The sequence below is a fragment of the Lethenteron reissneri genome, chromosome 25, assembly GCF_015708825.2.
Source record: "Lethenteron reissneri isolate LAM-NWPU_2019-01 chromosome 25, ASM1570882v1, whole genome shotgun sequence".
Classification (NCBI taxonomy): Eukaryota; Metazoa; Chordata; class Hyperoartia; order Petromyzontiformes; family Petromyzontidae; genus Lethenteron; species Lethenteron reissneri.
In genome coordinates this window covers 15,813,569-15,826,984 of record NC_083803.1, presented here as the reverse complement: position 1 = coordinate 15,826,984, position 13,416 = coordinate 15,813,569, and the positions used below count along the sequence as shown (strand labels likewise).

The window sequence follows — 13,416 nt, the reverse complement described above, 5'->3', positions numbered from 1 at the left end:
TCTGCTACTCTTTCCGTTCAATCCCAAATCGAACCCGTGTCGCTGGTGTCACGAGGTGTGGCATGTCCATTCGCCCGTTGAGAAGCAAGAAATGGAGCTTGATGTCTCAGGCGTTTCTTCTTTTACGGAACGCTGCTAGGCTGAGTTAGGAGTAGGGATTATTGGTGTACGGCACTACCACTAGAGTAAAGGCATGCATGTCTATAACAGGCCTATCTTGTTGCACTCTACATTTATATAATACCACGATGAGATTTATAACAATAATACAATAGCGCCAAAGTAAACGCTGAGTATATATATGCGGATAGTCCAACATTAAGAGCACCACAAAGGTGTTGACTCTGCTCTGATATTTCTAACACGTTATTGTATGAGTGGAACCAAATCTGTTTGTGACCATGACATAAAACAAATATAAAACTCGCAAATATAGACGTTTTAATTGTTAGCCAAAATGTCGTAAATTTTGTCAATCCACTGCTGAGGTTTTAAAACAAACTTCACCATGCTGGTCAGTGGGTTGGTGAAGATGAGTACAGACGAGAGAGTACTGTACATTACTATACACTAATGGATTTGACTGCACTGCACTCAACTGCACACAACCTGTTTATGCATGGTGATCACATATCAAAGTACTATCCAAGCTTAAACCCACTAAGCTTCTGAGATCTGATGCGCTTCAAAGAACTGTGATTCTCCTTCCTTCCTTTAGCAGCACACACATATTAAATGTCTGAACATGTGAATTATTCGTCACCAGGATCGTGGGAAAACAAGTTTGAACCCGACCTCACGAAGAACGTCCGCTTCTGGGTCAACAGCAGCTACTCGATGATGGTGCCCACAATGCACCAAAGGGCCAAGCTCAGCTACACACAGGACCGCAAGTTGCGTTCCACAGTCGTCAAGCTGCCGTATGAGGGCGGCGCGAGCATGCTGGTCATCGTTCCACACAGGACAGAGGACCTGCCCAAGGTGGAGGAGAGCGTCTCCCAGGAGCAGCTGGAGGAGTGGCTCTCTTTGCTGGGTCCCAGGTACGAAAAGTGTACGACATAAGCACAATGATTGCAGGTGCAATGACATCAGCAAATTAGTATCATTATTATTCTTGGTTCTTTCGGTAAAGTCACCGTGACTTTACCGAAAGAACCAAGAAGATGAATCCCTGCAGTCACGAAAGCTTTAAAGTATCATTATTATCCCACCCCAGCCCCAACAATGTTATCCCAATTTGTGCTATTGGCATCATGTAATGAGACGAAGTATCCGTTCGGGTCTGTTGCAGAGTAGTGCAACCCTTGGTGTTAGAGAATGATCCGCAGAAGCAGGTATCACGAAGCTATCTCTGAGGTCCTTTCAGTTGATCTCTGGTTGGTTCACAGTCGAGGGCAGCGCTTATCCACCGACTGTGCAAAAGTGTAACGTTCGTTGCAAAATCGTCAAATTGATTGCTTCATTTTCAGAAGTATGGTTAACCACCCCATAACCCAAATGATGTTGGGAGGCCGTCATCTAACAGTGGATTGTCAGAGTTGTATGTCTACTTACATAATTAATCTCACCAGTGCAATGTCTTTGATTCTTGCAAATTCCACATTTTACAGAGGAGCCTTTGTTGTTATGGTTTAAGTGATACGGATCAATGGATCTATTGCATTTACAGAAGGCAAGTAAAGGTCCTTTGAGGCCAAAAAAACATACACCTTTTTGTACCTCTTCACGCATAGCATGTTATATCTCGAGAGCTAATTTTCGAAAGGTTCCTAGCCACTATGAAAATATTCCACATCAGTGCTGTACAAGCTACGTTTAATAATAATAATAAAAAAGCCCATTTGTTTTGTTTTTACTAACAAGCAAAGTTAAATGACCAGATTAATAATGAGGTTTAATCAGGAAAATGGCTTTTATGATGTAAATGTCAATACTTTCCTGAATAACCATTTATAAATGTCCTTCCCATAAATAAAACAGCATAAATAAAACAGCATGACTCATAAGTGCCCCCATGCACTTCCCTCACCGCCCACATAAAACCGCAATGTGAGAAACAATGAAATTATATCAAGTGTTTTATACTGCACTGTGACATGTGTGAATGCCTATGTGGGACCAACCCATGCCATGACTGTCAAAATACCTACAGTGGCCTGACACATTTAAACTCTTACAGCAACCACTATGTCCAGCTATCTCTTCCAAAATTCAAGATCAGCGTGTCCTATGACCTGAAAGCCTACCTGAGTGCAATGGGGATGTCCAGCATGTTCAGCTACGGAGCAGACTTGTCTCGGATCACCGGCATGCAGAAGCTACACGTGGACAAGGTAAGCTGGCGTGTGGTTGTGGAAACAGCATACCTGTTCTCACGTGCAGCAACAAGGGTGCATTCAAAGCCCTGTGAAGCTCAGTTGTTCTTAGAGAGTGGAGTCTCTTCTCTTGCCGTGATACAAAAGTTTGCAATGTGAGCTCGCCTTTCCGTAAAATAAAGTGTTCAGTTTTTTCATGTCACATTTCCCAAATGTGCAGAGCCTGTAAAATTTAGTAGCTGCTTAATTGATTCCTTATTTCCATGACCACTGAAAACTACTCTTGCAGCCCAGGAATGGCCCAGATTGGTCCAGAAACAACACCAGGGCCCAGGTCCTGGTCCACACAAACCACCAATCCTTTCACCTCAAGGTCCAGGGCTGTGCTCCTCCCCTAATCAATTTCCTTTACTCCGTGTCGGCACGGGATGAGAGTCAGGATATCACTTTTGTAATTTGTAGTACGAATGAATTTTTAGCTGATGAAATGCAAAGCTAGTGGCGTCACGGCAAATGCATTCCGCATATGTGTTGACGCCGTGACGCAAAACTGTCCCAGGCGTGCCCTGGCTAGAAGTGTATGGAATGGCCCCACAAGCGTTGGGGTTCCGGAATACCATGGGATTCAGTGTGGCCAGGCTGGGATTTCAAACACACCCTCTCCTGAGCCAAGCTGGGTAATGCGAACAAACTCGGCATGGTCCCCACTAGCGGTGGAAACAAGGCATTCATGTCTTATAACTCAAGAATGGAGAGACACTTTCACCATTCATACACAAAACCTGTTCAAATTAGGCATCCTAGAAATGTCCACAACCAACTTGGCAGATGCTATTATTTATAACTCACAGGTTAATGTATACTTTAATTTTGAAGTAGCATGCCTCTTGTGCAATTGCCAAGGCACAATGACATGCAATCCATGACCAGATTGTCTGATTACAAACGGTTGATGTGACGAGTTGAACCGAGGACATTCCTTGGACTGTAACCACCTCAGGCAATGTTATAAAAACCGATAATTAATATGCATTAAAAAAAATTGTGTTGCTAAGCACCCACATGTCTCTTTTCTTCCAGATCACTCATAAGTCAGTGTTGCATGTGAACGAGGAAGGGACAGAGGCCAAGGCCGAGACCGTCGTTGGCATCATGCCTATATCCATGCCACCAACGGTGACCGTGGACAGGCCCTTTGTGGTGCTCATATACGATGAGAAAACGAGAGCTGTGATCTTCATGGGCCGAGTGGCAGATCCCAAGCAGTGATGACACACTTCACATTCTTAAGAGCTTAGCAAACGTATTGTTGATCCTTGTCCAAATGTTTGAAAATGCCATTTAAGCATTAAAATGTTTTACTTTTTTTCCCCAAACATTAAAATGTGATTTGATACACTTGCATCAATTCCTAATTGTAACCATGATTTTTACACATCTAAAATGACCAGGATTAATACCATACTCGAAACATCTACAAAGTTGCCCTCCCCCCCCTCATTTAAAATAAAAGGGAGCACACGCCATGCATTCTGGTAGAAACGAAACTTTTTATTGGAGGCTTCGTAATAAAATGAAAGTTATGACAATGTATAACCTGTTTGTAGAGTGCAGATATCTTGTATGAAGAAAAATAAAGCTGCCCATCATACCTCAAGAACCAAAACATACTTGGCTGGTTTGGGAGACTGTGAACTTGAACCGTTTTGGGACAATTACACGCAAATTCAAACGTCTGCATCGTCTTTATTGTCATACCTTTAATTTTGCTTACGAGGCTGAATATAAAATTAACTATAGACACAGAAAGGTAGAATTGCTTAAGAATTCAGCTTCAAAGGCGTTGGCTTTTTAAGGTAAATGACCAGCTGACCCACATTTAAATTAGAACACTTGAATCCATCGTACATGTTGAATTGAAAACAGTCTTTAATGCGTGGTAACCATGGAATTTGGTTGCAAAGTTGGCCAACACCGCTAAACAAAAACCCAACAGAAAAAAAGACCCATAACTGCTGCATCACCGATCGGTCCACGTGTAAATGAGCTGCGCAAAGATAAACCACACGTGCGCGCACGAGGAACGAGCACGCCACTGGATCAATATTTTACAAAATGTGCAATGTTTTCAGCATTACTGTTGGCTGGTGGATATCCCAAGCACAAAGAAAAATACGCAGGATGCCTGAAATGATGCTTAAGACGATGTGCTTTCCATGCACAAGCATGTGTTGGTACAAATAATCTGAACATTAATGTTGCTTGAGTGACAATCTGTTTTGGGAAGGATACAGAGATGATCTCATTCGATCATTTACAGATGGTTTAATGATAAATTAAATCTTTAAACAAAAAAATTAAAATCACTGAAATATTTTACAACCATTTAAACGAGCAAAATCATCCTGGCCACTTACACGCACCTTTGTCGGTGTCCACACCAATGCTCCCCATATTTTCCACCAAATCTGGCCAGTTCTACAATGACACTACTGTAATGAGCCATTATGTAGGGGTTGTAATGTTTTGTAAAATGTATTTGGCAAACCTGGATCAATTATAACCTTTAGTTGAAGACGTGTGAACACTTTACAATATTTTGTTTAAAAATGTTCACTTTACCAAGCAGTCACCCTCAAGTGTTCAACTTTGTATATGCTCATATTTTAAAATACGTGTTACATAGACAATATTTCCTTTGCTTTTCAAGAATATCAATTCATTTTATTACACGGTAATTGTAAATGCACCATTTGTCAGCTTTTAGAAGCCAGAGAGTAACAGTTTATTACCATATTTCCACATTTTAACCATATGCTTTTAAAGATGGAATGCTGTTAAGCTGATCAAATTACAACCCATCTCAAAAGCATAAACCAATTAAAAAGCATTGTTTGTGACTTAAATAACATCACCAACAAGAAATCTTGGCAGGACCCTCCTGAAAAAGAGTCTTGAGACTCAACGATGCTTTTCATGGATAAACGATTGTGATCAATCCAACCAGCACACCCTCCCCCCCCCCATTATTTACACATTTGCCTCAGATGTAGCAACATGTTTACAAGGCTAACAAATAATCAGGGGTACAGATGTGAAAATAAGTTACACTTGGCAATTCAAGAACACACAAGACGTTAAATAAGTGTGCTGAAAATTTTCCCTAATTTATTGTGAACTGTCGAGGTATTTCAATGAAAATGACTGCAATGGCAAACGGTTTAATTATAAACGAATATTAACATCTGTTGAGGACAGATTCCAAAAAGCAAACCTGTTGTTTCTTACCTGTTTGGGCAATATCACTCTTAAATACAACTCAGAAAATGTGCAATGTATGCATTACTTTATCAATGAAGGGTAGGTTATGTACATTGAAGCACATTACATCAGAAGCACATTAAACAGAAACACCATGAATTGCAAGAAAAGGGGATTTTTACAGCAAGTAGCAATTAAAAAGGCAGCACAACAGGCAAGATCTAAGTTGGTATATTTATGTATGCGGCATGTTTTGTCGTGATTACAGTATTTGTACAGGATGTTAAATCGCCCTCTTACGATACAAGGCAAAAAGAAACCAGGGATGAAACTTTCAATTTGTTTTTATCTGTTACCATGGATCAAACAAATTGCAAAATTATGCATTTTAAAACCAGTACCAGGATGCCTTAATGCTCAGAAGTTGGAACTGAAGGTTGGGGCATTCGTGCAACACACAAAAACTTTTCACATGTTGTTACGCGCGCGCACACACAACGCATGGGGGCTACACGCACGCTTGTCTAGCACTTGTAAAGGATGTCGTAGTGTCCTGGGCGGTACAGCAGGTAGACAAAGGGCTCTGTACCCTCGGGGAAGTCATGATGGTTGACAGAACCGCCTTCTCCCCGGTCCATGTACTCCACGCGGATGGAGACGCCGAGGGCCTGCGCCAGTGCAATGATGTGGATGTGGTCGCTCTCCTTCGCCATCGGCTCAACCTCCTGCCACAACGACAACGATCGGTCATGGAAATGGCTCTTGCAATCAATGGGGAGGAAAAAACCCCATCACCGTATGGTTTCAAGTTTTAGAATTTACTAGAGCTATAGTGTGTAACATCAGCAAGAAAAATGTAATGCTATCATGCTTGTTTTTACGTAGAAACGTCATTTAGACACGGTATTAAATATATAACACCTGCGAATTTATCAGCTGCATTTAGTATTGTATTACACTCAATTTCAACGTATTACAAGAGCTTCACACAATTTATATTTGCACATGCCCTTCATGAACTAAGAAAATTAGGCATATGGATGGTTAGACGTTTTTCTGAGAATCTGTCAGATATTTTTTTCACTTGAGATTCCAAACAAACAAAAACCAACACTGCAGAAACAACCAATGAAATTGTGTGTTTTTTTTTAAATTATCAAAATATTGAACATTTATGCTTTTTAACTACAGAGTACAGCTAAAAACCCAAAATGCCACTTGTCAGATGAGCACCAAGATATTGGAAATTTGACTTTAAAATATTCCCGTACAATTCTATGTCGTAACACAAAACATTAAGAGCGGCATGTTTTTGTGTGAAAATCGGACCCATCAATGTCAATCGACACACAGACGTTTCTGCCAACCTGGCTGCAGAACTCCTTAACAGTCCGTCCACCCTCCACAAAGTGTTCAAAAAATATAGATTCTTTCTGGAGGTAGCCAGAGGTAAGAAGGCGTAGGTAGACAACAACGTAGTCGGATGTGCTCTGCTCGTTGAAGGATCCACGCACATCCTCGAGAGAGGCCTGCTTCTCTACCATCTCGATGATATCCAAGAACTACAAAAAATAAAGGACAACAGCAAATTGCAAAGTTGGTCAACATATAGAGTGACAATATTATTTCCTTTAGTGTAACAAGAAAATTGTACTTTCAAAGTAGTTTTTTTTTCTCAAGACAAAACAGTCTAACCAAACTCACCGTACTGTGAAAATCTTCTATCGTGAATTCAGGAAAACCCAACGACACCAGCTCATCTTTACTTTTTGCTGCAACAGCCTTAAACCTGTTGAAATATCGAATTACAGGGTTTTTTTCGCGTAAAGTTACGAAAGACGTTTTAACGTAACTCACCAAAAAGCATCGTGCATAATAAAATATTATTTTATTATTTCCCTTCTACGTGACTTTACCGAAAGAACCAAGAAGATGAATCCCTGCAGTCACGAAAGCTTTAAATCGAAATGATGTATATACAGTTGATGCGGAAAAAAAAGGTTCGATCTCAGGCTTCCTCAGACGTGAGGTCTAAAGTAAACAAACTTTTGAAGATCTTTCGGGTTGTCCATCAGTGCCTCGAGATGCGCAAAGCCAAAGGCACGGTAGAAACAGTTGCCGTCCCGTCGCGTCATCCTGATGTGAGAGTATTTGTTGCACAAGTCCTGCAGAATTCAATCGCAAGCCAACAATTATTGAAAACACATTATACTGTACGTTTAAACATCAAACAATTCGTACCTTTAATGGTTTTGCAAATGTATCGTTTTGTTCCGGTAATCACATGCCGAGCGTACGCCTAAAGGTCTGAATAATGTGATGCAGGCAGCAACATACAGAGCGTCAATTAATTGAGTGAGGTTATAGGAACCCTGGATAGAGAGATGTCGGAATTCCAAAGCCGAGCCGCCACAGGAAAGAAGAAGAAATATGCAATCTACAATAAGGCATGCACAAGCAGAACCAGTCGATCTGGCAGAACGAGTCCGCAAAAATGTGGTGAGGTATCAAGGTGTGCAGCTCACGCAAGCAATTACTTCGGTCTTAGCAATTAAAGCGATACGAAAGCAACTGAATAATGACGGTAAGTGATTGGAGTGAATCTGTGAGTGTAGAATCATGACCCAATTGAACTGCTTGAAATATATGAAACAGGGGCTACATCCAAGACATGAGCACAGCATTACAACTGCAGCCAAATCAGTGCTTTATAACAGTACAAGTTAATTCTATAACAGTAGAAGTAACTAGCCAGAAGCGATGAAGCCTTTGACTCAAAACATACTTTAGCTTCTCGATGTCTGCTTTGCCAGATGCATTACTTAGCTGCTCCATGACTCGGCATGATAAATTAGCATGCCCAGCACATTCGATAGATTCACTACGGACACGATCAACATCATTAAACGTTATTGGAATGACAAATGCATCGATTCATCGGTTTTTACACCCACAAAACGTACATGAGAAAGGGGCATGTAAGAATAGCGAATTTCTGCTTCATATACATTCTTGATTTGTACATTCTTGATTTCATATCCATTGTATATAATTTGTGCAGGCACTTGTCAACCCATTCAAGAAATGTGTTCAAGCCAGTAGTGATGTTTTGGCACTTTCGGAATTTAAGAGTCTATTACTCTCTGCTTGTGATTTTAATGACGACGACGATGAAGAGTAGTCATCAGCAAAGGAGTGGATTGTGAAGCGAAGATAAAAAAAATCACCGATGGAGAAAAGCAAAATAATACCTTGATCTTTTTTTGGTAAACTTCATCATCATCATTGTATTCCCTCATTAGAACAGATATGTCGTGCTTGTCTGAGACTAGAGGTGTTGCCATGGCAATCTGAAAAACAAACATGTTGGTTGAAGTGTGTTCTCAAAAACACAAAAAACATGAAATATTTAAGAATTACAATATATGTTATAGTGTTAAGGAAGTGTTAACATTTTACAATATTTTTCAAATAACTTACGATGCAAAACTGAAATTACCTCTTGCTGGATTTTCTCTTGTTGGGCGATAATGGCTTCATCATACGCTTGAGTGTCGTCTACTAAAACCGACAAAAATAATTCACATGAATGCATCAGGTGAGTAGCTCAATATCGAATTACAAAGTTTTACAAACGCTTCAGATTTAAATGCTACTTTTACTCAAATCCTAGGAATAGCCAAGAGGAATAATCGTTCGAGGTGTATGGACAAGCACTTTGTTTTTTCCAAGCCCAAAACAACCTGTTCATACATCAGTCACGGTCATTAAAACGAATGACAAGTATTTAAAATGCTCATTTTTGTTCCAACAGTTTTTTGAGAAGCATTATTGAAAAGTCAGAAAAATACAAAAGTGGTATGCAAGGAACCGTGTAAGATATACGATAAATATATCTTAATATCTATGCTAGACATTAAATATTGCATATGTAAATGTACTATAATTTCAACTATAAAACGCCACCAAAACACAATGGTCAACTAAAGTTATAAATATGACCTTACATATAATGCTTAATTACAGCTGTTTGTAAATACATTGATGGATGAAGGCATTACTGAATACACCTTAACCATTTCAGTAATGGAGGTTGCTTTACTATCATGCACCATGCTTGTCAGCGCAGGTTGGCGAAGGGACAGACAGAATTAGATCAGATATAACTTGCCACTGATGTTAGCCGTGGCCGGGAATCAAATTCAGCTCACTGGGTTCACAGCGCAGTGCGCAGTCCACTATGCTATACCGCTCCACCTCAAATGCCAGAAATAAACTGTCACTTACAAGTGCTATTCCATATAATTTTAGATATTAATGGAACGTTAATGAATGCTGTTCACGTGGCAAAAATCGTTGAGATGCTTCCAACTGTGAAGATGTAGTGTTAGCACTAGTTGCATAGGCAAGGTCTTGTGTCGTCAAATGGTATGTGTAAAATCCTGCCACAAAGCTAGAACTTAAATTCCAATAATATGCAGTGTATCTTACCTCGTTAATGTACCGTTTTACAGGAAGTATATCTTACAAGGTCAAATTACTTTTATTCTTTCATTAATATGAAATTATTGATTTGGATTTCTACAAACAGAAAAATAAATAACCATGTCAGTAATGGAGGTTGCTTTACGATAATGCACCATGCTTGTCAGTGCAGGTTGGTAAAGGGACAGCCAGAATTAGTTCATGTTAGCAAAATAGTTTACAATGTTCTCTCTACTATCAAATATTATGCCAGTCCATATCACAGTTCAATGGGATGACAAATATATAATACATCTATGCATCAATTGAACTACAGTACATATTTCTACCTGTAGCCTTTTGTGTTTTCCCGCCTCAGATTGCAACGTTATCCTGAGGCATCAAAATACATTCAAAAGCCAAAAATCTATTTAAATATCATAGCTATTTAAACTCATTATGCGGAATGACAACTGCCTTCAATGGGATATGGGGCCTCAGTAATTTCCCTTATTTCCTTTAGAAGGCAATTCCATTGTAGATCTGACAATGAAAATCCATGGAAACTCGTGCCACATGCACTGCCAAATCCCAAGCGCCACCCCACACCCCCCTCCAACTGCTCCACCCAACAACTGTAAAGAAGACTTTTTCCTCAGTTCATTTAAGTCCATCGTGTTCTGTCATTGGTTGCAATTTGCTAGGATTGTAAACACAATTCGGGTACTAAAAAAATGTTTGCATGATCTGATTCAGTTAAATTCGCCTGCCCTTAAAGTGAATGATTTTACGTATTTATCGCTATAAATGTATTTAAAGTAGCCGAGGAACCTGGATATCCCCATGGCCAACATGGAGTAGGTTAGCGTGTGTATAATGTTTGATTCTAGGTGCCGTGGACAGAATTTCCCAGGTGAATTACCCCAAGCCTTCCAACTGTAAGTGTGCTCTACACAAACCAATATCAATAGGTCACCATTATTGCGCATGTCAAAGCCTAAATTAAGAGATGCAAGTATTGACCAAATTACTTATAATGGCATGTTTTAAAATCACCAATCATAACCCCATTGTGATATCGTATCTATGAAGGAAACATTTATAAACTCCCTTTCTCCTCCAGGCCCTCGCAACCTGTCAATGCCCCCATTTTCTTAGATAATTGTAAACCGTGCTGGAACTTGGCAAGTTCAGACGGCCCATATCCCCATGCAATCTCTCTATTGACAGAACAGTTTGTGCATGGTTCACCTGGAGGGCTGGGGAACATTCAGAAGTGAATTACCTGCTTTTAGCTGGGCCAACCCTGCAACCACTCCTATCTTAATGGGTACTTCGGCAGTGAGAGCCGCACTGTCACACACCTTGTTCAACTGCCTGTCCATAGCACTGAAGCTTGAAAACTACATTGCCATGAATACCCGACCCTACAGCTTTCCTGCTATATTTTGTAACAAAACAGCATGCCACTTGGTTTAGTTAACATGCTACAAGGTCACGTGGTAAGTGGAATAGGAGGGAAGCAAGGTAGGCATTGTCAAGGCCGATTTAACATCGACCCATTTGTATATTGAGCATCGTGTCCAATGGCTGCAGGTGTGGAGCTTGCCCCCATATTGTTGCTCGGCAGTTTCCAGCTTGGCAGAACTTGACTCAAGCCAGTCATGGAAATTATGCAACGCACACTCTTGGAAATCGACATTACCCCGTGCAATTGAAACAGGTCTCTCTCACTTAAAGCTATATGACACTCCGTGCAATGAAACGAGTGGTTCACTAGATATCGATAACTCCAGACATATATTGTATACTGAAATTATATTTAAAAAGAGTGAAAGCTAAATGTAATTGTTTGCTGAAATGCATTACAACAATGGCATTGGGCTTGTTTGATCATGGGTGACCAGGGTGGTTACTTTAACTCTGGGTCAGTTAGAATAAGAGACGACCAGCAAGTCAACGTGTCCAAGTGGCTCGTTGGCTCATGGTCAGAGCACTAAGTCAACACTGCCGAGAATCTGGGTTTGAATCCGGGTTTCAGCTGCCCGCGAGCAACATGGAATATGTGTAAGCGTGGCTTATGCTCATAACACACCAGTGGCTGCATAGACAAAACAATCAGTTTTAATAGTTTTTTAACCCTTTTAACTGGCAACAAAACTGAAATTTTTTTTTACAAGGATTCATGCTTGCATTGACCACAACATAACTCCTTGTAAAAAAAAAAAGGTGTCAGTTTTGTTGCCAGATAAAAAGGTAAAAACCAATTATCATATTTTGCTACTGGCAAAGGAGGTTCCAATGGTGTAAAAACAATCAGTTTTGTCTTATTCCAGCTTTTGAGAAGCAAAAATAAATTCAGTTCGGTCGGCATGCGACGAACACGAGGCAGAGAATATAAATTAAACTTCCCAATGTCGTCGGGTCTTCCCAAGTCACAAGTCGCGTGGCGTCATATCCCAGAGTCACGATTCTCTTGGCACGGGGATGCCACTGATCCTGCCTAGAAATGAGTCCCCATTTGGATTTGTACGACGCCGACTGCACCACTAACATTCTAAGAACCTAAACACGGTGTGTCCGCGCTCGAACGTAACAATAACACCACGAGGAAGTGCTGTACACGCCGTACGTGCGTTTCGACCGGTGGTCCTCAACACCAGCGGAGAAAATAACATGAATATGGCGGGTGCCAGCAAGCACAACTATTTGCAATTGTCATCATCACCCACGAGAGCCTCTACGGGGGTTCACGACTCTTTCATTCAGGAAGCTCCAGGCCAAGTTTTTCACAGTCGGGCGCGATTGAGTATGTTTTCATCAACGGTGCTAATATATAAAACCAATACCGATGACAAATAACACCGATTACCCCTCAACCCCCGTCACCACGGCATCTGCTCAGGTGCCGCTTACCCTCGGAAACCAACAATTTCTTAAAATCCCCGCACCAACCCTGCGAGTGTATCGTCACTGCCACTCATGTGTACACGTCTGTGTATATATTGTAACGTCGGCAACACTGCCCGGCGCTAAACTCGAGGCCTCGGGACCGCCGCCTTTGTCGCCGGGAGAGACAGGGCCGCGTCCACGGGGCCCTCGCTAGGAAAACCCCGCCGCACTTTCTACCACCCGCCCGCCCGCCCGACCGCTTCAACTCAAAACCCTCGCCGGCTTCCGTGTCGTTCCCCACGCTACACGCCCCCCCCCCCCGCGAGAGAGGACTGCGTGTGTGGTTTTATTTTGGTTGTATCGACGAAGCCCTCTCACTACTCAACACGAACCTTGCACTGCGAGCTTAACCTGCTCCGGCTGCTGCTGTTGCTGCTCCGCCATCTTCGCCGCGCAGTGCCTTGTGGGAGGAGGAGGAGGGAGG

At 41.3% G+C, this 13,416-nt stretch overlaps 2 protein-coding genes across 6 annotated transcripts in view; one reads left to right on the top strand and one right to left on the bottom strand.

Annotated features, from left to right (window-relative positions):
• LOC133347322 (leukocyte elastase inhibitor-like) overlaps positions 1-4,051 on the top strand; it is an 18,970-nt gene extending 14,919 nt beyond the window's left edge. For all 3 annotated transcript variants that reach the window (XM_061559493.1, XM_061559495.1, XM_061559494.1), the window contains exons 3-5: positions 767-1,040; positions 2,180-2,333; positions 3,396-4,051. In XM_061559493.1, coding sequence (XP_061415477.1) covers positions 767-1,040; positions 2,180-2,333; positions 3,396-3,584 — 617 coding nt within the window. In that variant the 3' untranslated portion in view covers positions 3,585-4,051. The remainder of the gene's footprint in view (positions 1-766; positions 1,041-2,179; positions 2,334-3,395) is intronic.
• LOC133347323 (ubiquitin thioesterase OTUB1-like) lies at positions 3,846-13,416 on the bottom strand. 3 transcript variants are annotated; one of them, XM_061559498.1, is made up of 7 exons: positions 13,325-13,416; positions 9,076-9,134; positions 8,828-8,926; positions 7,623-7,741; positions 7,281-7,365; positions 6,944-7,138; positions 3,846-6,301 (listed from the first exon to the last, which is right to left on the bottom strand). In XM_061559498.1, exons 1-7 carry the CDS (start codon positions 13,374-13,376, stop codon positions 6,101-6,103), a joined length of 810 nt encoding a protein of 269 aa, XP_061415482.1. In that variant the 5' UTR covers positions 13,377-13,416; the 3' UTR covers positions 3,846-6,100. The 3 variants fall into 3 exon arrangements, with proteins under 3 accessions (XP_061415482.1, XP_061415480.1, XP_061415483.1); XM_061559496.1 differs by having other exon boundaries at positions 9,076-9,137; positions 13,325-13,396; XM_061559499.1 differs by having other exon boundaries at positions 9,057-9,137; positions 13,325-13,345.

Coding starts and splice junctions, on each gene's coding strand:
- LOC133347323 (XM_061559496.1), bottom strand. CDS start 13,376: ATGGCGGAGCAGCAACAGCAGCAGCCGGAGCAGGTTAAGCTCGCAGTG. Junction 7,742..8,827: donor TTTACCAAAAAAAGATCAAG/GTATTATTTTGC, acceptor TGAATTCTGCAG/GACTTGTGCAACAAATACTC. Junction 6,302..6,943: donor TTAAGGAGTTCTGCAGCCAG/GTTGGCAGAAAC, acceptor TCGTTGTGGCAG/GAGGTTGAGCCGATGGCGAA.